The 24,983-nt window shown below is 32.8% G+C and overlaps 1 protein-coding gene across 8 annotated transcripts; it reads right to left on the bottom strand.

Moving 5' to 3' along the window:
- Positions 1-1,229: 1,229 nt before the first annotated feature.
- Positions 1,230-24,599, bottom strand: LOC148235399 (uncharacterized). Of its 8 annotated transcripts, none has more exons than XM_088186791.1 (22): positions 24,409-24,599; positions 24,185-24,342; positions 24,019-24,122; positions 20,556-21,346; positions 20,234-20,487; positions 20,078-20,173; positions 19,846-20,008; positions 19,383-19,610; positions 19,202-19,314; positions 18,903-19,131; positions 18,324-18,570; positions 18,128-18,257; positions 17,945-18,067; positions 13,541-13,669; positions 12,236-12,404; positions 8,386-8,568; positions 7,964-8,198; positions 7,680-7,896; positions 7,491-7,596; positions 2,339-2,544; positions 2,142-2,276; positions 1,230-2,061 (listed from the first exon to the last, which is right to left on the bottom strand). In XM_088186791.1, the coding sequence occupies exons 1-22, from the start codon at positions 24,533-24,535 to the stop codon at positions 2,008-2,010; spliced, it is 4,197 nt and encodes a 1,398-aa protein (XP_088042917.1). In that variant the 5' UTR covers positions 24,536-24,599; the 3' UTR covers positions 1,230-2,007. The 8 variants fall into 8 exon arrangements, with proteins under 8 accessions (XP_088042917.1, XP_088042916.1, XP_088042915.1 ...); XM_088186790.1 differs by having other exon boundaries at positions 7,473-7,596; XM_088186789.1 differs by having other exon boundaries at positions 8,305-8,568.
- Positions 24,600-24,983: the final 384 nt, after the last annotated feature.

Genomic DNA, 24,983 nt, shown 5'->3' on the forward strand with positions numbered 1-24,983 from the left:
CAGGCGCAGATTTTTTGGTTTTTGAAATGTACGTGCAATCAGGCATTCGCTTCCAATAAAGCACTGTTTCGTCTACGTTAAACACTTGTTCAGGTTTATGACCACCTCTTTCAATAATTCCTTTTAAAATGTTGGGATATTCTTTAGATGCGGCCTCATCGGCGCTAGCTGCTTCACCTTTCATTTTAAAAGTATGCAAATTAAATCTATTTTTAAATTTTTTTAAAAATCGACATCGAAAAAAAGTTTTTTTGCCGTTATAGCGAAACATTTTAGGCCGTAAATCGAAAACGTGCCTTAATTGAAGAGGGCCGTTATAGCGAAAGGCCGTATAGCGAGGTATGGGTGTACTTAGCATTGTATAATTTCTTTTAATATTTTTTTGTGTTCTCTAAGAAAACGTCAATTAAAATTGATTTTTTTAGGGTTTACTGTATAAAATTATTTAAATATTTTAAAGCTGCTGAATATGTCACTAATTGTTTTATCTGACATTTTTAGAATCTTCTTTCGTGTTTGTTTTTTTTTCTTTTTAAGGTATTTCTTCGCTATCATCTCAGGAATAAAATCAGCCATGTGATTCTGCACGCTAGAGCGTCGCCCTGTCATAGGCTGTTGAGTGTTCGCAAAGATTTTGATAGATTATTTTGCGCTCTCACTTGGCACTTGCCATTTCTCATTGTGAGTTTCACCGAGATCAGTTTTTTGGTACACACTACTCTTTAAATTATTTTACGCGTAAAAAATCGCGACAAAAAAAAAACTACAAATTCTTAAATACCAACAATCGCAAAAGAGTATTGTGTCAAATATAATATTAGATTCAGTGGCGTAGCTATGGTGGAGTGAGGGGGGCGACATATTTGCGATGGGATCGTCAAGTGTGGCACTTAACCTTAAATGCACTAAAAAATATATATATATCCACGAATAGCAAGAGCTTAACAATAACCAATTAATTATTTTGAGAAATGCTGATTTTATAACCATGCAAAAAACGTATAGAGGGGGGGCGGCAATTTTAAGGATCGCCCCGGGCAAAAACCATTAGTATTTCTTATATTTTTAATTTAAATCAGTTTAATTAGTGGTGATATTTTTGTCATTATAAAAAAATCAGCAGTTGACAAATTTTCAAGAATATTATGTTAGCGGTACAAATTATGTCACGTTTCGCAATATCTCTGGATTAATTACAAGCTATAGGTGAGATGAAATAAAAGAAGAGATTGTTCCTTAATTTTTATTATTTTAAAAAATAAAATTTACAAGGAAAGTTTATATCTATCAATAATGCAATGTACACTTTACACGAATACAAAATAGAAAGTGCCTTTGCTACATTGTGACTCGTTTTAAATACAAAATCGAAAAATAAATAAAACCTCGATTGATGTAATATTTCAGTTTGATAAAAATCATTACCTTACACAATCAACGATAGTCATTTTCAATACATAATAAAAAGTATAAAAAAAACTGCACCACAATTAGTCAACTGCTTAACGCTAAATTAAAACGAGATCGTCACAGTGCCTTAATTTATTGTAAAACAAAATTTACAAACGTGTTAAAGTGTTTCATATTTAACGATAATGCACTTTATCGTCGAGCATATTCGAAAATGTGTATACAAAATTAAGTGTTTCGTTATTCATATATTGGAATAATTCATCAAAAAGAACTTATCACCTAAGAGAAAAAAAGGCTCAACTATTTGTACTATTTCTTTCACTTTCATCAAATGGCTCCGAAAAACTCCTCTCCGACATGCCCGCAAGCCGCCACGCGTCTAAAATTTTGATTAAACCAAACACCGCTTGTAATCTTAATACTCGTTTATATCTAAAATGCTATGCATGAACATTACCGTTAATTCTATTTATCAAAAGGAATTTGAACAGAGAAATTGATTCGTTCAGGGCCGCGACACTATAATTCATCATTCAAACATCACTACAAAAATTATCCTTAAAACAATCTTACTTATATAGGCTAGAGTTAAAATTATTTTTTCTCAGAATTTACAGCGCCTCCTGGTGGAACGTTAGCGTTGAAATTCTGTAAACAAAAATTATACGTGTAAGAACTTCAGAAGTCGATCTATATAATGAATGACAAAGGCGGCAATATAATCTCACCTGTTGCTGTGCGAAATGGTATTGCGCCCACATCTGAGGGTTGGCTACGGCTTGGGGTGCAGTAGCAGATCCGCCTTGATCTCCAGTTCCCGTGGTTTCAGTTGCACCGGGCAATGCTTTCGCGGCGTTATCTTTCTAAAATTTAATTTAACGATCAATACAACACAAAACTACATAGCCGTCGCATTATAACATACCTGCTGTTGAGCGGACCATTGTTGCCAATAAGGTTGCTGTTGCTGCTGCTGTTGTTGTTGCCATTGACCCCACTGATTATTGCCCCATTGTTGATTTTGCGGATTCGCTTGCTGTTGACCTCCCGCTTGTTGACCGCTGCCCGGAAATTTTCCCCAATGGCCTCCTCCTCCACCCCAGTTACTCCAATTGGCAGCGGCTGGCCAACCTAATCGAACAATTGTTATTTTTAATTACGAAAAAAAAAACACAAATCATATAACTAAATCACAATATGCCTATGTTAAAAAATAAAACATAAAGTGAATATCATCGATTCAAAGCTGCAAATTTCAAAGTTATCTAGAGAGCTCATTCGTCGTCCAGTTGGGTTCCATAGAAGTATCGGAAATCTGTAACGGCAGTTCCTTGATATTGTATTTATGTTGATTTAAAATGCTCTGGAAGCAATTGATCCTTTTTATGTTAATCGATGAAATATGTCGTTCCTTGCTAGTATTGATTATCCCAATGGTAATTGAATGCGCAAAATATCTCCTATTATCCTAATAAAATATGCCTCTAATGATATGTACAACCTGTTTGAATCATTTGATAAAAACATAAGTCGTCAGCGGTATCTCAGCTCGTTTCCGAGGTTATGGACAGCATCATAGATGCTGGAATTCATGGACAAAGAATTCAACCTAAAAAAGTTCAACATTTAATACAGAAATTTCATTATTAAGAAAAATTGTTTTGTAATTATGACATTGGCATGGTATCAATTTTAATATATCAGGCTCTTTTGGTTCTGATTTTAAGTAATATTGCAGCGTTGCAGCCGGGCATTCTATAACTTTGAAACAAATACACATTTTTGAAATGTAAAAACAAATCTTTTCTAAAAAAAATATTAATGGCCTCGCATTGAATATGCATTGTTTGAATTATTGATTGTAATTATCGAACAGCCGCCCAACTTAACAATTTACTTTCAGTGAAGGGATGGATGGATGGAGGTGGAGCTAAACACTAACACGAATGGCTTTCAATTTTCCTTCTTCTCCATTTGTCAAAGTTCCCTCAAAAGACCATTATATAAGATTCACATGGTCACATCACTAATCGAACATAAATCACTTTCGAACTTGTTAGACGAAGACTTAAGGACCAATGATCGCTCGAAATTCGACTCAGAAGAGGAACCAAAGACTTTCACAACTGCATTTTTCTGTATTATTATATTTCTGTACAATGAACAGCTTTTCCGGAGTCCAACTGGCTGCAAAAGTCTCATCACAAAACCACCAAGTGTTCCAATTTATATGCAAGTGTGGTTTCAAAATTATTCACATTTTACAAAAACAGAAATCTCTTAATTACATTAATTATTATTTTAGTGTATCAATCTGTGAACTATTTCAATTTTATGAAAAGCTCAAAATGTTTTAAAAAATACTGAATAATAATAGTTTGGGGAATACAAAAAAAATTCAACCTATGACGATAATAAAAAAATATATTTTTAAATATATACACAATCAAATAAATATGCTATAAAGCATTATGTATATCTCTGATATGTAAAGGATAGCAACACTTTACAGACTGATGATTTAATCATGTGTTATTTATAAAACTATTAAGAGCCGTTGACGCGTTTATGCGTCATTCAAGAGAATTTTACATATATATTTGTACCTAAATATAGATATTGTGCACTTTTCGAATAAAATAACATGCTAGCAAAGTGATCATACACGATTCTTCTTTTTTATTCTAAAAGTATTGGATTATAACAACTTATTTCTATTTATAAAATGAAGTAAATTTTTTTTGGATAAAATATAATGCGTTTTAGGATCTTTTGAAAGTGGCCGCTGTTATTATTTTTTCTAGGTAGCTACTCCAGTGTACAGTGACTAATATTTTATTTCCCAGTTCCTTGGCATAAAGCCATTTACCTGGTTATCGATTTCTTCCTTCCTTCCCTCATGGATTCGAGTGATTTTATTCTTTCGCGATGTTTGCTTTTTAGTTTATCGAAGTATTCAGTTAGTGTCTATATTTAAGTCCTGATGGATAATCGAGTTGCGGACAAAACCAATGAGCAGCGTTTTTGCATATTTTCTATGATTGAGTACGTAACCCCAAACGGGGGAGGCATATGAAATTAGTGGTCGGATGATCGATTTGTAGAGGAGCAGTTTATTTTTAATATTTAATAATGGATACAGTTGAGCATGAGTGAGCATGTATGAAAATTATATTTCTGTTAGTGAATATAATCAAGAAACTAATGCAAATATTTTCTATAGTAAAAGTGATAATACTTTGAAGATTTTTCTTATGAATTAAAATCGTCAACATTTATTTATTGACGCTGAAAACAAAGAACCTGAAAGAAACGCTCATGGATTATTTTAATGCAATTGGATAGTGACAACATTCTTAAACAACGACCATTTTTCTTAGGCAATGAGTAAGACCAAAATTTCCAGGTTTTCAGGAGCTTATCAACAATTGATTATAAATTTTGTATAAAAACAAAAAACTACTTACTTTTCCAAAAATATTTAACTAGTACAACTATGGCTTTCATAAGCAAGAGAGAAGTTTTAACCTATAGATGAACGAACAATAATATTATACGTAGTATTCGCAATGTGCACTAGGCGTGTCTTATCAAACAGGTATTATTCCTATACTACGTAAAGAAAAGATTTTTTAAAACGTGATCAAAAAGCATATCTTTATATGGAAGATTGCTTCGAAAAATATCATACGATGGACAAAAATAACTAAACTTCAAGTATGTATAAATGCAAATAATTGTAATGCATTAAGTGCTTCGTGTATCAAAGTAATAATAAAAACAACAAATTTTGTGCGATTAAAATTAAGTTGAGAATTATTGGCTTTTAAATTACAATAGTGAACAATTAACTAAATACTATTTACAAGTGTTTTTTTTTTGGTAGTGGCCCCAACATTTAGAACGAGTAAAGGATATAACCTAAATAAGTGGTATATAATTAATAGATAAGAAGCTTAAATAAATTGGACTGTAGTGGATCATTAAGAAAAAAAGATTGGACCCTAAAGAGTTGATATCAAAATTTATTATATTTTTTCGTTTAACTCTGTGTTGCGCAAAATTCTTGCAAAACTGCCTGTTGTCATGCCGCAGGAGTCAAAAAAGAACCGTTTGGTTAAGTGTTAATATTCAGGAAATCTGTTGAAAACATCCAAATAATATATAAATTCAAGTTTTTTGACTGCATCTCTCTGCAAAAGTTACGACTTAACGAAAAAGTTAAAAATATGCAATATCCGTAGTTATTATCTTTAGTATTTTGTCACTGATAAGTTAACAGACCACTTCTATAACACCTACAAATTATTGGGAAATTTTTCATGAACGATTCTTTAACTTTTTATCCATCGCAAAAAAACATCTACCACCTTAGTTTGTATGAGGCTGAAAATATTATTTGTTACGAAATAGATCAGTATTCTCAAATGAGAACAATGATTTTTTGACCAATCATTGAATTGTTTCCAGATGTATTAATATTGTCCTGCTTTTTTAAAAAAATATTGAAATACAATTATCCTGATTTATCACACCCTTATCCTTGCATGAAACTGGAAATAAATAAATATTTTTGACCATTGGAAACTGGGAATATTACATATACTGATGAAGAATTATAAAAAGTACATTTTTGAGAAAACGTTCTATATATTCCCAAAAATATATTTTTGCTGTCTTGCTTTCCGAATAAATGTAATAATCCTATGATCGTAAGAAAATTCAAGCTGAATTAATGCTGCTGTAATGCGATCTACTTTCATATTTAAAATAAATCTATTTCTTTAGTCATTGTTTTGCATCTTGATTTCCTGTTAACACTTAACCGGCGGGTTGGGTAGTATTTACCGATTTCGGCGGGAGGGGTAATAACTACCTTTTACGATTTCTGACGTTTAGCGACGGGTCCAGTTGTTTCTACCCGCAAACACTAAAGTGTTTTGTGATGACATATATGAATGGAGGTTTGTACTACAAGAAAAAAAATATTTCAAGGCGAAAATATTTTTATTGTCGCCACAACTTCACATGTGGGGGACAATCAAAGAGACAAAGCCTGGCATAACAAATTTAGCCCATGGAAGACCGAAATATAATTTACGTATGATAATTCACATAGTTCATTTTATTTACATAATTAATTATTATCTATTTTTTAAACTAGAGATATAATAAAGTAGAATAAAGCAAATTTTATGATATTAATTATTATATTATGCAACCCACAGATTGAAAACCATTGATAAAATAATTTTAACATTTGAACCAATACAATGCAGAACGTTTGATAAATTTTTGTTTTTTAATTCCGTTTAATTCAAAAGTTATCATATATTTTTGTTATAAATCTGTGTTGCGTAAAGTTCTCGCGAAACAGCCCATTTTTACAGATCATGCGGGGAAAAAAAACGACCCGCCGGTTAAGTGTTAAGATGGTAATGTGTTTTGAGTTAATAAAAAATGTCGATCAGTATTTTTTGAGGATTTAATTTTTGTTATAAATCATGTGCACATTTGTTATTTAAAAATAAAATAAGAATTGCGTTTAAAATATACATATATCGGCAGTTTCGGAATTTATTATGGATGCTCGATAATTACAAAATTATAATTCAACATTTTTAAAGCGGAATGTCTATTTGTTTCAAAGTCATTATCATTTAATTATTGATATTTTTAGAAGGGTATATATATATATTTATATGTAGTGACTGACGTCTCTTAGTGAATCAAAAATCATTTATTATAAAGATAGCTGGTAGTTAATTATATTTTAATCATTGAGTAATAGCAAAAAAATATCATTAAAAAGTAGCGTCACGCAGGACACGCATTCGAGTCCGCTGCTTATAGTTTTGATGGATTCGAATTAGCCTCCTGCGGACTCCAACATGTTAAAAATCTTATCCTCAGTAGTCTTATAGGAAGAGCAGCATTCCATCGTAGACAGCGACGTATTAAAAATATTATCTTTCAATATATTTGATAAGCTCTTACGAGCGTAATTATTTAACGCATTAACAATAATATCGGTGATTTTCAAAACTAATTCTACGCACCTCCGTGCATCCAATTACCACCGCTTTGTTGCTGGTTCCAATGTCCTCCAGTGTTTTGTTGTTGGTGGCCCCAAGTTCCTCCCTGGTTGTCACTGCCTCCTTGTCCTCCTCTACCAGATTGTCCCTAAAATTAAAATTGTATTTCTTATATCGTCCTGAAACTTTTCATTATTCATAAAAGCAGTATAGTATTTTTTGGAATCTTACATTTTGACGGCTCTGATTTCTTCCTGGATTTTGTATTTGACTACGCGGCGCCCCACCGACACTGCCGCCGCCGCGATGCTGACCACCAGTCCATCCTCCTTTTCCGCCTCCTCTATCGCTCCTTTCACCTCTATTGTGATCGATCGTTCCACGACCGCGACCTTCGCTACCAGCGACGCTACTGCCACCTCCTCTATTATCACGACCTTGACCACCCCTAATAATGAAGCAATATCAGCAACAAATACATGAAAAAAATATAGTTGAATCGATTATGAAATTACCTATTTCCCCAACGATCGTTACCACCGCGGAACGGTCCACTCGGCGGTCCATCTCTGCTGCGATTATCCCGTCCGTACGGATGATGGTGATGGTCTCTGTTGTAGCCCTGATCTCTATTATTGTAGCCCTGATTACGGCCACCGAATGGCGGATGATCGCGAGGTCCTCCCCAATTGTTACCACCCCACATTCCTCCCCTTCCACCCGGTCTACCTTCCCAGCGACCGCCGCCCTCTGAAAATCATAGCAAAATATTAGCAACGGACACAACGATTGCTAATCAATTCATTTACAAACGATGAGTGACCTCTTCGATTATCGTTTCTATTATGAATAGGACCTGAACCGTGACGACCACGATCTGGACCACCGCGACGACCTCTATCCATAGAACCGTTATCGAATCTGGGCCGTTTGGAACCTGACGGCGCTCCGCTCGAGGAGCGGCTCCTGCCGCCGCTGCGAGACCGTCCGGAATTGCCGAAACCGGCCGAATGTCCTTCCTTGTTATATTTTTCAAGTATCTTCTTCGAATCTTCTTCGTTCAACTCGGTAAACAACACCTCTTCCATCCATGTGCACTTCTCGGGAAGCACGAAATTAGCTATAATCAAACAAGAAGAACGTTACCACAAAATTTACCACATTTTGTACATATATAGTAATGGACGAACGAATATATTGGGTGTCGCATAAGTTCTCTCGCTTTTGTTTAATTTATTTTTACTATTTGAACCTAACTTTTTCGAGAGTTTAATGATCCTTTGTTTCAATATGATTCTGTGTAATACAACTACCCAAATTTTCTTCTTCTATAAATCAGGAAATAACTTAATTAATATATTTAGATTTTTATACTATTTTTTTTAGTTTCCATAGAGTAAAAAATATATTTTTAAATAATTCACTAAATATTGCACAGATTTTTTTAACTTTTATGAGGGAAAGGTGTAGGGCCGACCATCAATTCGAAGCTATTTTAATATATTTTTTACACAAATGTTATTGATATATTTTAAAAGTATTATTAGATTTATTTTTAAATATATTTTTTTATAGTGTAGAATCTGATTAGGGCGAATTCCATATTTACGCGCATGAATTTGCTTTTGAATATTAATACATAAATATTGTGGTCTATTTGGTCAACAAATAATCATCATTATTGTACTCCTTTCAAATTAAAAAAATGCAATCACTATAGAATCTTCTTTAACAAATTTCCCCATGGACGTGTATATCCGCGCAGTATAGTCTCGTTTTTAAAAAATTATTCCAATAAAATTCTCCAGAAAAAATATCCCACAAGTCGGAAACTAAATGTTTCCTGCGTCTCAATTCATTTTGTATACATATGCCGTCTGTAAGATTCCTCTGCGTTAACGGGTTTTAGCAAAAAATATAAAATTTAATTTAAAATGTACCATTCTCTCAGTTTTATACTATATGTTTTCAGTAATTATTTTTATGAAAATAAACTTTTTTGAAAGAATATTTTTTTCTTTATTCCTCATTGTATTACCTTCTGAAATGACAATAATGGTTATAATAATATAAATTGGTTTGTTATGTCAATTTACTACTTTTTTTGTTTTTAAATATTTTTCTGGCAACATAAAAATGATTATTATTTCACTAGTGCCAATTACCGAAAATTGTGCCGATTTGTTGATCCACTCAAGCTAGATTAATATTTTTTTTTTTTGTAAAAAATAGCATCTCTTGATCCTAAGCCAAATTTAAATGATATTTTTGAAATTTCGATTCATTCTACAAAACTAAAACAATATTAGTAGTAATGGTACATAACAACAATTACAATATAGAAAAGGTAAAAACTGACAATAGACTACTACAGTAAATCTTTTTAAGATGCTGAAATGTTTTGCATGATTGTTGACAAATAAAAATTCGACATATTTGTGAATATTATGAAATATCACGAGCTTTCCTAAGACTAATGTTTATATTTAAAACTCTGTAGATAGACTAAAAGTGAATAATTAACATAAAAAAAAATTTGCAATGAAATTTAATTATCCTATTACAAATCTACTAACCAATTAAAACAATACAAACAATAATTATGAGCATGATTTATGATTAAATACACATATATTCAACATTCAGGGATATCTTTCATGTGACGATTTATGAATTCGAAATTTTTGTTGAGCACTGCTATAAAGTTTGTAGCAATATTATTTTTAAATGCAGCATCTAAAATTGTAGTGTCTATTAAAAATATATTTTTAGAATAGTTTTATAAGCAATGGAATTTTTATTTGAATGGTCTTTAGATTCCTAATAAAATATTTATTTTTGTATAGCTATGGAAAAAATTATGATCAAGCAAATCAATGTACACTTTTGTTAATACAAGTATACACTTTTCAGGAGGTTTAATCATTCTAATTTTTTATAATAAAATTATTAAATTATGTAATACATATATATAAAAAATAGTATTATTGAATCATAAAATATATTTAGATATATAATATAAGACATTATATCCAGCATTAAAATTTTAGTGCATTTAGAATAATACGTAATCTTATTAAACTTGGCTATTTTTTTATTTTAAAATTTAAATGCAAAACCCATGAAAATATAATAATTTATTCAATAAGATTGTTCCACAGAGCAATCTGCTGAATTAAAAAAACAATTAGAAAAATGTAAAGCACCATATTATAAAATTCGAGAAGAAATGCACAGAAAACAATAAAGAAAATTATCCTGTTATTAATGAAAGTGGTTATGAAATTAAGGTATTAAAAAGGTCTCAATGGAACGTGATATTAGATGACACTGACAGTAATTAAATGCATAATTAAACAATTTAATTTTTTTCATTTCTACCATTATTGTTTGTTTTTAACATAATTAATAGGTTTTTATTAATATCCTAATATAAAACCTACAACAGAAAAAGTTTAATAATTTATATTTACTTTTTATTATTTATTCATTGTAGGCTTATGTATTTTAAAAAATTGTTGCGATTGACTCCCCTGGCACTCGTAAAATCAAGGACATTCTTCGTGCGCGCGTGTCGCAATAAGAACACACACACATGCTATTGTTTACAAACTAAATACAAGGTCATTTAATACATAAAAAAAGGGAAAAAAGTTTGATTAGCTGATTTTGTTATATTCACAAAATACAGTTGAAAGAACCTAACCTCAAATTGTGTATGGGTGCCTAGTCCCCCCTATAACGAAATCCCAATCTCTACGCTATAGGGGGGTAGACTGTATAATAAAAAAATACAAAGCTCTGTTCCTGTATCTAAACAAAAAATGAAAGTTTCAAAATTTCGCAGAACAATATTTTTCTAAATTAAAGGTTTCTATACTGACATTTTTTTATTCCCATTAGTAATATTCTAAATAAAATTCCAAGATTTTTGTTTGGCATTTATGTAGCACTGCTAGTGTTCTAATAGTTAATATTTAGCTATTGTGTTAACGACTAGAAAAAATGACTTAATTTCAGACTTCTAAAAAAACAAATAAGAATGCAATTTTAACCTTTTAGTTGCCAAGCCTATTGAAATTACTATCTAATATTGACGTATTTCATAATAATAATAATAAAATGTGTCTGGAATGTTTTTTATTTTATCACGTTGAATTTGGCAATTCTCGCTATAATAAGGAAGTCGATATATAGGATTTTGGCAACCAAAGGGTTGAATTATACAACCGGCTTGCGCCATTCCTGTTTATCTATACACAATAAATGTAGAACGCTGTACACCGTTGGACTAATAATTGAATCCTTGTGCATTAGTTTTTCATACAAAGCATTTTATAATATATTTTTTTCCATACTATTTTTATTTTGACTTGTTAAAATTTATTTAACATCCATTATCTCACCATACCCAGTTGTATTCGGTTTGAATCATTTCTATAAAAATTATATAAGTAATATAAAATGAATGAGATGATCGGAAGTTATGATTAGATTTAAAATAAAACCTATTGAACAAAGGAGATAAGAGCTTATGCGACGACTCAAAACAAGATTTATAGACAATTAAAAAGCATGCTAACAATTACTCAATTAAATTATTTCACGTTTGTTCTCATTGTATCAAAACTATCATCAAAACTGCATTTCTTTAAATGAATATTAAATATGCATGGCAATACGGGGTTACCTACAGACACATAGAAATCTGAGAATTAACCTATTTACACATATCGAATGAGCATACTTTTTATATGAGGAGTCGATAGATATTCATATATACATACCTTTCATGTCGAAGACGGCGTCATCGGGAACGTCTTTGCCATCTTTTTCTTCCCTTAACTTTTTTCTCTCTTGATAGGTCGCCTCGTCCGGCACAATTACTACCGCAGTACGCTTGTAATCAGTAAACTCGCGCATTTTTCGTCGTTGAGTCGACGGGTAGACGTTAGTCTAACCTCACCAAAGTTATCGAACAGAAAGCCAGCAGTGGACATATTGTATGCGTTGTTTGTAGTTTTTGTTTTGTTTTAAGAGTCCCAAACCATTTTTTTAAATCACACGATATAATCGAAGGCGGTAATCGACGAAGAAGCGTCCAGCGGCGAAATCATCGACGTTGCAAAATCCATTTGTCACCAGCAGGATATGAAGATTCGGAGCAAAAGATAATATTGTATAAATATATTTTAGTTCATTCCAAAACAAGTTTATTCATAATAATTCTTATCCGCATATAAGATTTCTTTTGAGAAGACATTTAAAACTATTGACGTATACTACAAAATTATTTAAAAAAATCTCTGTGCAGATTAAGCTCGGCCCAATTAGATAAAAAATATGCCTCCTCTATTATATACAAAAATTCAAGCAGAATAGACAAAACCGACATTTTTATTTATTGGGTCATATAAATAAATAATTATCTTACCTTTCACATTGTCGATTGAGAGATTGTCAGTTTTGAATCGGGCTAAGTTTAATCAGCCCCGAAATTATTCGCAAAACAATCAAGTAATTAATTAAATGTTTTCCCAATTTAAAGAAACCTCATATTATATTGGACTCTCATAACAGATTCAGGGCTATGTACTATAATATTAAACCTAAAAAAAAGGCTTTCGCTATTCTTTACCAATTATGGTTGGCTTAAAAAACATTCTTCACTGCCGTTTTTGCGATGACTTATAAATAACTAATATTAACCTTACCTTATTTAATCTACGACAAAATAGACCTAATGAGCATACTTAAAACTTAACCATAATCTTATAAGTGAAGACAAACGTAAATACCTTTGATATTGTTCGACGTTCGATCTAAGGTACGACCAGCACCAACAAAACACAAATTATTTACCTACACAGCCTTACCTTTTTTTAGGCAACTTTGAAGAAGAATAACTAGATATGTTCATTTACATATTAAAACAAAATAAAAATATATTATCTATATTTAAAACCTTCATCAAGTCTCTCTTTTTCTTGTTTGATTTGAGCACAATATGCATAATAGCCTTGTATCGTTTATCGACAGCCAATATCGTCTAATTATAATTATGATAGCATATAGCACGGTTTTGATATTACCTGATCGAGGATGTAGTTGCGTCGGCGATTCTGCGCAATATCAATCAGCTTTACGATGTTCTTCGTTATTTTCGATATCAACATGGGCCACTTCCCAGTGAACTGGGATTTAAAACCTTTGCAGTCAATCTAAATATAAATATACAAAGTTAATCTATATTCAAGGCAGCTCAAAACAAAAAAAAAATTACTACACAGCCTAAATATATTTTAACACATTGAATACCTTGTGTACAAATAACAAAAACATGCATTAAACTGCATATTTGCCGTAATGTATTCATTTAGCGCTTTAGCCAAAAATGTTACTAATATTATATTAACTAAAATAATTGAAAAAAATCGATATCCGAATTTCCAGATGCTCAAAATTTTCAATGTGTTCATTGATGTCTTCTTCATCTTTGCTAGAAGGTTGGGAAAGATGATCTTTAAAAGCTTCTTCTCTATTATCCATTTTGTAATGATCACAAAAAATCGATTGTAAAAAATCAAAAAAATTATAGTATAAAAATAAATATACATGTTTTCTAGTAGCGGCCAGAAAATACATAAAATATCCGAGGCTTACCTAAAACGGTAAACCCAAAATTGACTAGACGCATAGCGCCTACTTGATTAGTCATTTTAAACATGTACATTGCCTTTATTGGTCAGCAATGACATCATAAAAAGGCAAATTTCGAAGAAATGTAACCACTGTTAATAATTTGTCTTATTATGTCTCCTTGGGTTACATCTACAAATTAAAGTTTCTGTCCTTCCATAAAATTTTACCTCTTTTGTGGCTCCAGATAAAATTTGAGTCGCTCTTTTATTACTTACAGCCTTGGAACGTATTCATTAATCGCTAATACTTGAACCTACGCATACCACCGGTTGGGAGTCACTGAAATAGGTCAGTTATTGATATGGTGCCTGAGAAACTGGAATCAAAACACCTAACGATGTATCGATATTTTTCGATGCCAACAGTATCAAAATTGAACGGGCGTCAATTGACCTTCAAGTGTTAAAAATAAAGAAGTTTGACATTTGTAGTTTTAAAGTATTTCATTGTCATTTTATCATAATCTGTACCATTTTTATTTAAAAATATGTTTATTTGGTGATTTTAAACATAATTTTTTTATTTTATTGGTATGCGATCCACAGTTTGACGTTTACTGATTTTACCATTGTGAATATAAAAAAACAATCATTACAATACCATATTTTAAATTTGACAATAAAACATTCACTACTTAAAAAGTTATGGTAGTTTAAAAATATAAGTTTAACCCTTTAGGTGCAGTATCATGTGATTTTTAATAATTTTGTGAGATGACAATAATTCATGAAAAAAAATGACGATATTTATTATTTCATATATGTTACCACACTATTTCCAACAATATATTTTTTATTGTATTTAAGGTAAAATGGTGAAAAAACATATTTAGTAATGTATGGACCATGTTCTAATTGGTATATTGATGTTTTTATTTTTGTAATACCCAATGACATTTATTCCCAATCTATAGAAACGTGTGTACTTCACCATTAGTAAATCCCTTTGAAAAACGTAACATTTCAGAAGTCGATGCATAATGTCTAGTTGTGTTTTTCGAGATAAATCCGAACATTTAAAAAAATATACAGTATTAGAATATTTCTGTTAAAAATCTCACAGCATTGCAACCGTTAAAAAATATGTTGTGCTTCACAAAAAAGATGTATTCAATTTTACCCATTTTAGAAGGATGAGTAAGGAATTATTGTTTACTAATTACGGAACCTACTGCTCTGGGTGTAAAATCTCATGATCCAATCTGATTGATTTACTTTGTTGAGAAAAATTTTTGTTTTGAGAGTATCCGCATAGCTACCTCAGAAAAATCGTGCAGAACATGAGGGCCCAGCTAGAAAATTTCTATATACTCAATGAAGCAAAAATTTATAATTACCCAATTTAAAAATTTCGATAGTAATAAAAAGTACAAAAATCACGTAATTTTTCATCAAAACTGCTACCTAGAACACAAATAATGGAGATCCTTTGGTGGATTCTACCAGTTGGTCGTTAAGCAACGAAATCTTTTGTACTAATTTATTTTCCCATTGGGTCTGGAAAAAAACTGAATATACAAGTAATTGCTAAAATGACAAATGTCCATATAACGGGAACGTGCGTTTCTAATGGGTGACCCAAGTTTCGTACCGATTGGTAATGCAAGACGTAAAGTCGATTCCGCTTAATTGGACCACTGGTTTATCGGGACAGTTGATTATTTGGAATAAATTCCAAGGAACAGAAACCAAATAGTAATTTACTTTAGTTATCTGGGACACCATTCCGTTTAATTAGTACAGTAAATTTAAATAATGAAGAGGTTTTACAACCTCCAATTGTTAATTATCCGGAATTTGTGACAATAGATGACAATTTAGCATGTTACAATGGTGTAGATGCAATTACTAGTCATTAATTCAAAGCATCAAACAGTAAGCGAAAACGGCGACACTTATGATGAATATCCCCTTGTTCGTGTGACTAACTAAGATGCAAAAAAAAATGTATCGTTGAGTTACAGCGTGATTTTATGCAATGATAGGAGCACAACATCCGCATTTGCCACTCCCCCTCTTGAATTTGGCCAAAAAAATGCATGTCATTTAATTAAATACTATGAATCTTAATGAAATCGAAATATTAAAAAAATCTGAAATAACGTCCCTAATTTTAAACCAGAAATACTCGGGTTTTCCCTCAAAGAAAATCTAAAAAAAAAATAGTTTTGAAATCATATCAGAATACATTTTCACCGGTAGATATATATTTTCACCAGTGAAAATATATATAATATTTACATGCGATGTATAAATATATTAGAACTTTTATTAGGTCCAAAATATAAACTAATCAACTCATCTCTTACGCGATGTTTGATATTACACTACGTTTTAAAAATATGTTAGCTATCCTTTCCGTTATTACTACAGACTTTGATATGAGAGCATTGGTCAGTGTATTCAAATCGAATTTTGGTCAATAGGAAGGCGTAAAAACAATTATCACTTCTTAGAAGTCAAAAATTCACGTCAAAAGCAATGGCACCGATACGATTTTATTGCTTTTGACGTTAATTTTTGACTTCTGAGAAGGGATAATTGTTTTTGCGTTCTCCCATTGGTTAAAATTTGGTTTAGATATGGATCATTCGATTCTCACTTATTGTAAGTCGTAATAGGTATTATAAAGTTTTAATATGAACACTAGATAGAGCGTTTCCACTGCAACTGCATGATTTTGACATGGATTCTAATTAGGGACCCCCTTGAATTTGATCAAAAAATGCATGTCATTTAATGAAATGGAAATAAAAAAACGACCACTGACTAGGCAACTTTTGCCACCCTCCCTCCCTTATAAAAAGCTGAAATGATGTCCCTGAACACAAGACAAGCTACAATTGATGAATACTTGTAGAAATATTTTTTTATATTCATATTTATACACAATCACTCTCCTTGGTGGGTATGTTAAGATTGGCAGAAGAGCGATCACGCTCGCGTTGAATGGTTACATATTACGTCAATATCTTTAAGACAGTTCCCTCATGCGGCATGTGTTTTAGGTTAGAAATATATTTAGCTGCTGATATTTAGATATATATATATATATATATATTACTTTTAACTTCAATTTGAATTTACAACGGCGGAAATAAATAATTAAAATTCATTCAAGATAACAAAATGAGTTCAACGACTGAAACATTTGAACATGATGATAATTCGCTGGAAGATTTTGCGAGTAGTGTTGATAGTAATATGGAATATGAACCCGAAGATTATTGCTACTATTCAAAACAAACCCAGTTTTTAATCAGCTCACCTCTATATTTTTTAATTGCCTGGTATAAAATACATATCATTAGCTGATGCACATCCAACAGAATATTTTAATATTTTTTACAACCTGTTTATGGAGATTGATGGTTACGGGACTAATCAATATATCATTCTACTGCATCTAAAGGGTTACGTTCTAATTTTCGCAAATAAGCCCCGCTGCACGGTTTTTGCACAAGTTTTGTTAAAAACATTAAAAATTAATAATTTAGGACTCCGTCTTTAACCTTCCCATTCCTAAGCGAAGTACATTTGAACACCAAAATTCTTATTTTTCAACCATCATTCGTAAAATTATTGAAAGCAATAAACCCTTATACAAATCAACAGCATATTCATATTCTTCAAAAACAGATCATTAATAAAAGAAATCATCTACATATATTTGAAAAGAAAACAGAATGACATTTTCTCGCTGCACAGATTTTTTGCAGTTACCTCTTTGCTAAACGAAAATCTTTGTACATAAGATAAAATTTGTAATAACATAAAAACATATAAAAAAAATACCTTCATTTTTTCAATCAGAGCACTTGTTCCCAAGATGTTGAACCGTTTTTCGGAATGGTCGATGGCATACTTTTGTGCCCAGTATGTCTTACCGCATCCAGGTAAGCCGCACATCATTATTACCTACAAGTGAATATTATTAAATTTGATACTATTGAAAAAATTAAAGAATCGAATACTAACTTCGCAAGGCTCGTCTTTGGTCGGTCTTTGAGGTCCGAGAACCAACAGATCCTTCACCAGCTTTCCGATGAGCTCGTATCCATCGAGCATTTTAATTTCCTCACCGTCGATTTCTATGTCAGCTTCGATCCTGCAATAAAATTTAGATTCGATAATTCTACTCGTTTAAGATTGCAACTAAAAAAGCAAACAATACCTGATCATAGTGTTCGGTTTAGAAGCAACGGCATCTTTGTTTTCTGTAGTCTCTTTAGACTCGCTCTGTTCCACCTCCATCTTTTCTGAACCGTCTGCTACTTTTTCTTCATCAGTGACGGTCTTTTCGCCTACATCCTTAGGCTTATCTTCGATGATATCTTGTTCATCGTCAGAACACTTCATCGGATCATACTTTTCATCGCCGTCTTTCTTTTCTTCTGTCTTCTCTTTAACTTCTATTTTAGCTAAAAAAACATTCATAATTAGATACTATACTTATTCATTAATTTATTAAATACTATGAATCTTAATAAAATAGAAAAATTAAAAAAAAGCTGAAATGACATCCCTGATTCTAAATCAGAAATTCTCGGGTTATCCCTCAAAGAAAATAGTTTTGAACCTATCCTGAAAATATTTTTTAATATGTCAGTGAAATCATATCGGAATATATTTTCACGGGTAGATGTACTTTTACCAGTAAAAATATAATTTATCTGGCAGGTGCTAGTAAAATTATATGATTTCAACTTTTCCATATGTAGTAATATATACATTTACACAATAAATATAATACCTTCGCTGGCAGCTTCAACGGGCACTTCAATTTGTCGCTTGACAACTTTAGTCTTCGTCAGCAAGCCGTACTTTTCGTATCCGAAATTGACTTTGACACAGCAGTTACGAGACAGAATATGCGGATATAGAGCGGCGTCTTCCAGGACGCTTTTTTCAAACTCGAAAGCGTTACCCTGAGATTCACCGTTAACAGTGTACATGATTGTGCACGGAGTGGATTCTAAATCCTGATTAAAAAATAATGTTAAAATATGACAAAACATCCCCGGTAATAAACAATTCTATAAATTATCTTACCAAATATACACCGATGACTGATCCTTCTTTAATTTCTACACCGTAAGTTTCAAATTCACCATTGTTCACTTTTCGTGCAGTATTTTCATATCCCCAGCTCAAATTTGAATCGCCTGAAATATGAATTCGTTGAGACATAATTTTGATTAAATAAAATTGTATCGTTTGAAAAAAATAATACCTAAATGGAGCGATGAGCCGATGGTGGACCATCCGAATCTGATACCGGGCGGACAGTTCTCACCAGGGTTGTGCATAGCCTCCACTCGCACTTCGTAGCATGCTTTGCCTTTATTGATACCGTGTGAGGCTCTGGCTCCAGCCCAACAATGAGCTAATCCTCCTTCCATCAGAGGCACGGCGACATTCATATCCGGAACATCAATATGCATGTTCAAGTCGCTATCGTCTGTAAATAAAATAAGCTTGTTGAGGCAAAGATTTTAAACAAGACTCGTTCTTAATTTCATCACAGAAAAATAATTCTTTTTCAGTAAAGCTCTGTAATTTAGTTACTGTTACAATAGTTTTTGTGATGCATTATTTTGTTGCACCATACAGTTAAAAAAATAAATGTTTTGAAATTTAATACGTAAATTTACTTTTTTATATGATTTGGAATTATATAGATAAGCAAAACTAACACCACGATATAGTGACTTTCTCAGGATCAATCTCCGGCTCAGGTATTTTCACGGGACTCTTACGGCGAGGCGAAGGTTCCCGTTGACGCTTAACCGGTCGTCTGTTTCTGCTTCGCGACTTATCGTCATCGTCGTCCCTAATCGAAATATATTCGCCGGTCACCTAAATTATATAATAAAAATTAATAAACCGATAAAAATTTCACATAAAAAATTTAGAGCAATGTAATACTTGGACGTCACTATCTGGAGCTGGTGTGTCGGTGCTTTGATTGGAGCTGCTCCATCGGCTGTGTTTCTCTCTTTTCCTGCGTTCTTTCTTTGTATCCTAAATTATTAATTAATTAGATACTTATAAAATAAACACATAACAAATTCAATAACTTACGTCATCTTTAACGTCCTTCGGCTTATCTTCTTCTTTATCGGGCTTAGGCGTTTCTTTAGATTCATCGGCATCCTTTTTGGAAGATTCATCTTCTTTTATGTTTTCCGGCTGAGGTTCTAAATCGTCGTAAATGTTATCAGTGTCGACTTTCATCGGCTCAACTTCCGATCGATCCTCGACGGTTTTCTTGGGAATGTTTTCAATCGGTTTAATCTTCTCTGCTTCCGGTTCTTCAGTCTCCATTGCCTCGAGCGCTACGAAATTAATAATATTAATGAAAAATAAAGTTTAACACGATTTGACTTAAAAAATATATAATTACGTTTTTCTTTTTGCTTCTCAGTAACAATTGCAGGTTCTTCGACTTTTTTCACAATGGGAGCTTGTACTTTTGGCACTTCGCTCACAACTTGCGGTTTGGGTATGGCTACTGGAGACATTACTTTTTCTTCTACTTTCTTCTCAAGAGTCTGCTGTTTGTTTGGAGTGACCACAGGAGACTTAATTGTTTCTTCCGCTTTCTTCTCGGGAGTCTGTTGTTTGCTTTGAACGACTACTGGCGATTTTGCTTTTTCTTCTACTTTCTTCTCGGGCATTTGTTGTTTAGCTTGAACGACTATTGGAGATTTTGCCTTTTCTTCTACTTTTTTTTCAGGAGTCTGTAGTATATTTTGAATGACTACTGGCGATTTTGCCTTTTCTTCTACTTTTTTCTCGGGCGTTTGTTTAGTTTGAATGACTATTGGAGATTTTGCCCTTTCTTCTACTTTTTTCTCGGGAGTCTGTAGATGACTTTGGACTACTGGAGTTTTTGCCTTTTCTTCTACTTTTTTCTCGGGCGTTTGTTGTTTAATTTGAACTGGAGATTTCGGTACTTCTTCCACCTTTTTCTCTGGAGTCTGCGGTTTGCTTTGAACGGCGGGTGGAGATTTTGCTTTTTCTTCTGTTTTTTTCTCGAGGGTTTGTTGCTTTACGGGAGAAACTATGCTAGGTTTTTCTGCAACTATAGGGGGTTCTGCCTTTTCCTCTGCTTTTTTCTCGAGCGTTTGTTGCTTTTTAGGTGAAGCTATACTTGATTTTTCTGTGACTGCTGGAGGATCCTCTTTGGCAGGTCTATAGATGAAAAAAGGGATAAATTTAAAGATTAAAAAGCGTTAATCAACATACAATCAGTTGTGGTCAAATTTAATAATTACATTACAGATCATCCAAAATATTATTAATCTCAGAAAATAACGATGTAAAGAAAATATTTCTTTACGCCTGATACGAGGATTTAAATTTTTAAATATTTTTTTGGCCATTTTTAAACCAGGCGAGATCAAATTGTGGGAAATTGAAACCATGTATAGAAAAATAACCATAAAACATTCAATGTTGTCATCAGATTTGGAGTGAAATTGCTCATGATAATGCTGGACCACTGTTGCAAAATTAAAAATAAATCATTTTGAAGAAAAAAAAACCCTACAATGCATGCTGGTACATATATGATTTATTACAATATTTCGCCAATAACTTTGTATTAAAAAGTCTCAAATGGACGGAAATTTATTAATGTATCATCCATTCGCCTAGTATCCCCCTCCCACTCGACTGGTATAATTGTACAGTAACCTCAAAACTTGATTAGTTGGTGACAAGTGTCTTCAGAGGAGCATTCAAGCAATTTCGTCTTTGAGTTAACTTATTTTCTGTGATTAAGGTCCATGTTTTTTTTTATGGTATTCGTTATTGAATAGTGAATCAAATTAGGAAATATTTTAATTTTAATATGTATTATTACTGCTATTATATCGCAAATAGTGTGCGATTCATATATGCATCGGTGCGTCTTTGTATAATCTTTACAAAAATCTTTTATTATTTATGATATTTAGTAATTTATAATATTTTTAGATGCCACTCAAGTATAAAAACAGACAATAGGAGATAAATATGTACAATCCAAAGAGTTATGCTTATTATGACCTAATTGAAAACATACACATTGATAGCGAAGATGAATCATAAAATAATATTGATGAGGAAGAAGCTTACAATTCTACATATCGTGTATACTTTAACTGGCGAGTGTGTGAACTTTCCTACGTAAGCTAGTTGCATTGTCAACGAACAAGATTTGACAACCAACCAAATCGTAGACATCAAAAAATATTAGCGTTGGTAATAACAGTGAACACCCCATGAGTAACTGCAACGAATTTGCTTAAAAGGAGGATTATATAAGTTGGCAACAAGATTTACATTACATTAATGGTTTAAAATACCTATTAAATATATAAATTATTTAATTTTGAATACTTTGAAAAACACCAAACAGCGAGAGTATGTAATAATTAGTTACATTGTTCATAAATTCTTTTGTGTATACTGTAACTTAAGTGATTTGACAGTGCATGCAGTATGCATTTTCGAAATTCACACTACCTGTAACATATACATACATATGTATTACATATACAGTACAGTGGAGTGCCGTCCATACATGCGGTAGATTCAAAAAGTCAAACGTATTCACGGTTGATAGAATATAAACACGAGCACGTGTAACGGCCGAGTCGCTCGCCGTCAACCGTACATGCGTTTGACGTTTTGAATCTACCGCATGTATTGACGGCACGCCACTGATACAGTAATATATTTATCGAAATTTTGATAAAAATCATCGGTTATGTTGTCATTTTTATTTTAATGTTATTTTTTTATTAATAAAAAGAGAAAATAATATATTATTTAACTTTGATTATATATATGGCATACAATCTAGAGCAGTAGTCGGAGAACCGAGGAAAATTATCCATACATGAGTAAAAATAACATTTATTTGGAAAATAAAAGTGAAGAAAATATATAAATTTATCAATATCTGTACTATTTTATATCAATTGAGACAATAGGTTATTTTGCTGACACGTTTGCTTAATTAAAGTTTATTTGCAAGAGGATCCTGAAGAATTAGTAAAGGTACTAGAGGTAAGAATTTGTGAACAAGGCAGAATGCTTTTAGTGATGTACTGAAAGCAATAAAAAAGTTAATGCATTTGTAACTACTTAACTATGTGGACAAGGATTTTCTACTCTAATAAACATACAAACAAAGCTCAGATATCAACTGAATCCATATGACAGTATTTTAATAGCTTTGACACCAAAAAATATAATTTTATTCTACTCTACACTACTTAGGTTCATTCTGTATAATAAGCATTATTTTATTCTCTGCTTCTGCTTGCAAGCAGTTTATAGCGATGAAAATATAATTTTTAACAAATAAAGTGTACAGATTTAAAAAATCAGTACTACTGGTTTTCATTTTGTAGTGCTGTTATTATCGAAGGTCGATTTTTGCCCCAATACTGGTATTGGAATCTATTTATTTTTGTCTTACTAATTGCTAAGCAACTTTCTTTCGAATAACTGGCAAAGGGGTGCATAAAACATAAAAAATAAACCCTGCCTTTTAAAAACTTTTATATAAATAAAAGTTAGCAAAAAAAAAAAAAATTGTATGCAATAATTTGTTGAATGAATTTTTGTCACTTCTATTTAAAAAATTTAACATTTTTTTTACAATTTATACTATTTTGCAACCATCTATGTATTTTAACTAAAAAAATAATAGGTATACAAATTCCAGATTGTTCGGATATCAGCAATTCCCTGAAATTAGCACCCCGTTCTTAACTTAGCTTGACTAGGGAGTTTTTAGGTAGGGTGAGGGCAATAGAAAAAAGTATGCCAGAACTGGCGGGAAAACGGTAACTGCTATTGAATAAACGTACGCGTGTTCTGGCGCTTCTTTGTCCGGTACTTGTTCAGCTTCGGCGATCTCTTCCAGAATAGGCGCCGTCACCTTGGCTGTGGCTTCGGGGTCTCTCCGCGAGGACTGTAAACGTAACGAGTTAAAATCGACATATGCGTATACGGTGAAGCGGTGCATTCGCGTACCGATCTGGTGGGCGTCGTCGGAACTTCGGACGATGAGAGACGCCGCCTGGTGCGAGAGGCCGGGCCGGGTCTGCGCGTCCTCGGCGGCGACACGTCTCCCGCCACGGTCTCGTCCAAATCCTCGGTGGTGGTGTCGGCGATGGTGGTGTCGGAGGTCGCTGTAAAAAGGCGGCCATCAGCGAAATGCGAAAAATGGGAAGCGACGCCGCGGGGAAAAAACGCACCGTGACCCTGTTGACCGAGGGCCTTGCGCAGCCGCTCGACCAGCGCCGGCTTGTTGCCCTTGACGTCGAGCCCGAGCGTCGCCAGCTCGGCGCGCAGCTCCACCACCTTCAACTTGGCGGGATCCATGGTGCGGCGAACTCACTGCCGACAGCCCGCGCGCTTCGATATGGCCGACGACAACGATGCCCCTAACCGAAAATATTTCGCCCATGTACGCGTAAAACATCAATTTACAATTAACTCTAGTAATCGTGTATTCCGTGTTCAAAACAAAAATAAGTATATAAAAGCAGTGTCGTAGCTGGAATAGTCTGCACTTGGAGGCAAAAATTCTATTTGCCCCCCCTCCCCAATTTTTCCCCACAATTTTTGAATATGTCCATTATGTGAAAATTTACTAAATGTTTAAAACATAAATTTACACTACAGCAAAAATCAAACATATTGTTAACTGCTAACCTCATTCTACCGGCCGGAGCGGCCGTGCCTACATTCCTTCTTTTATTATTGTATCGCTGATACTAGGAAACTTCAAGCACTTTCAAACTCACTTTCGAGGAGTTAATGAAAAGTG

This window comes from Plectrocnemia conspersa, unplaced genomic scaffold (assembly GCF_051122295.1).
Source record: "Plectrocnemia conspersa isolate PC_06_02 unplaced genomic scaffold, ASM5112229v1 ptg000005l, whole genome shotgun sequence".
NCBI classification, from domain to species: Eukaryota; Metazoa; Arthropoda; class Insecta; order Trichoptera; family Polycentropodidae; genus Plectrocnemia; species Plectrocnemia conspersa.

Excerpts from the sequence above, each read along its gene's own strand:
- LOC148235399 (XM_088186785.1), bottom strand. The coding sequence starts at position 24,535 with ATGGATCCCGCCAAGTTGAAGGTGGTGGAGCTGCGCGCCGAGCTGGCG. Across the intron at positions 21,347-24,018 it reads AAAGAAGCGCCAGAACACGC|ACCTGCCAAAGAGGATCCTC; the intron begins GTACGTTTATTC and ends TTTCATCTATAG. Across the intron at positions 2,545-7,472 it reads TGGTAATTGGATGCACGGAG|GTTGGCCAGCCGCTGCCAAT; the intron begins GTGCGTAGAATT and ends TTGTTCGATTAG.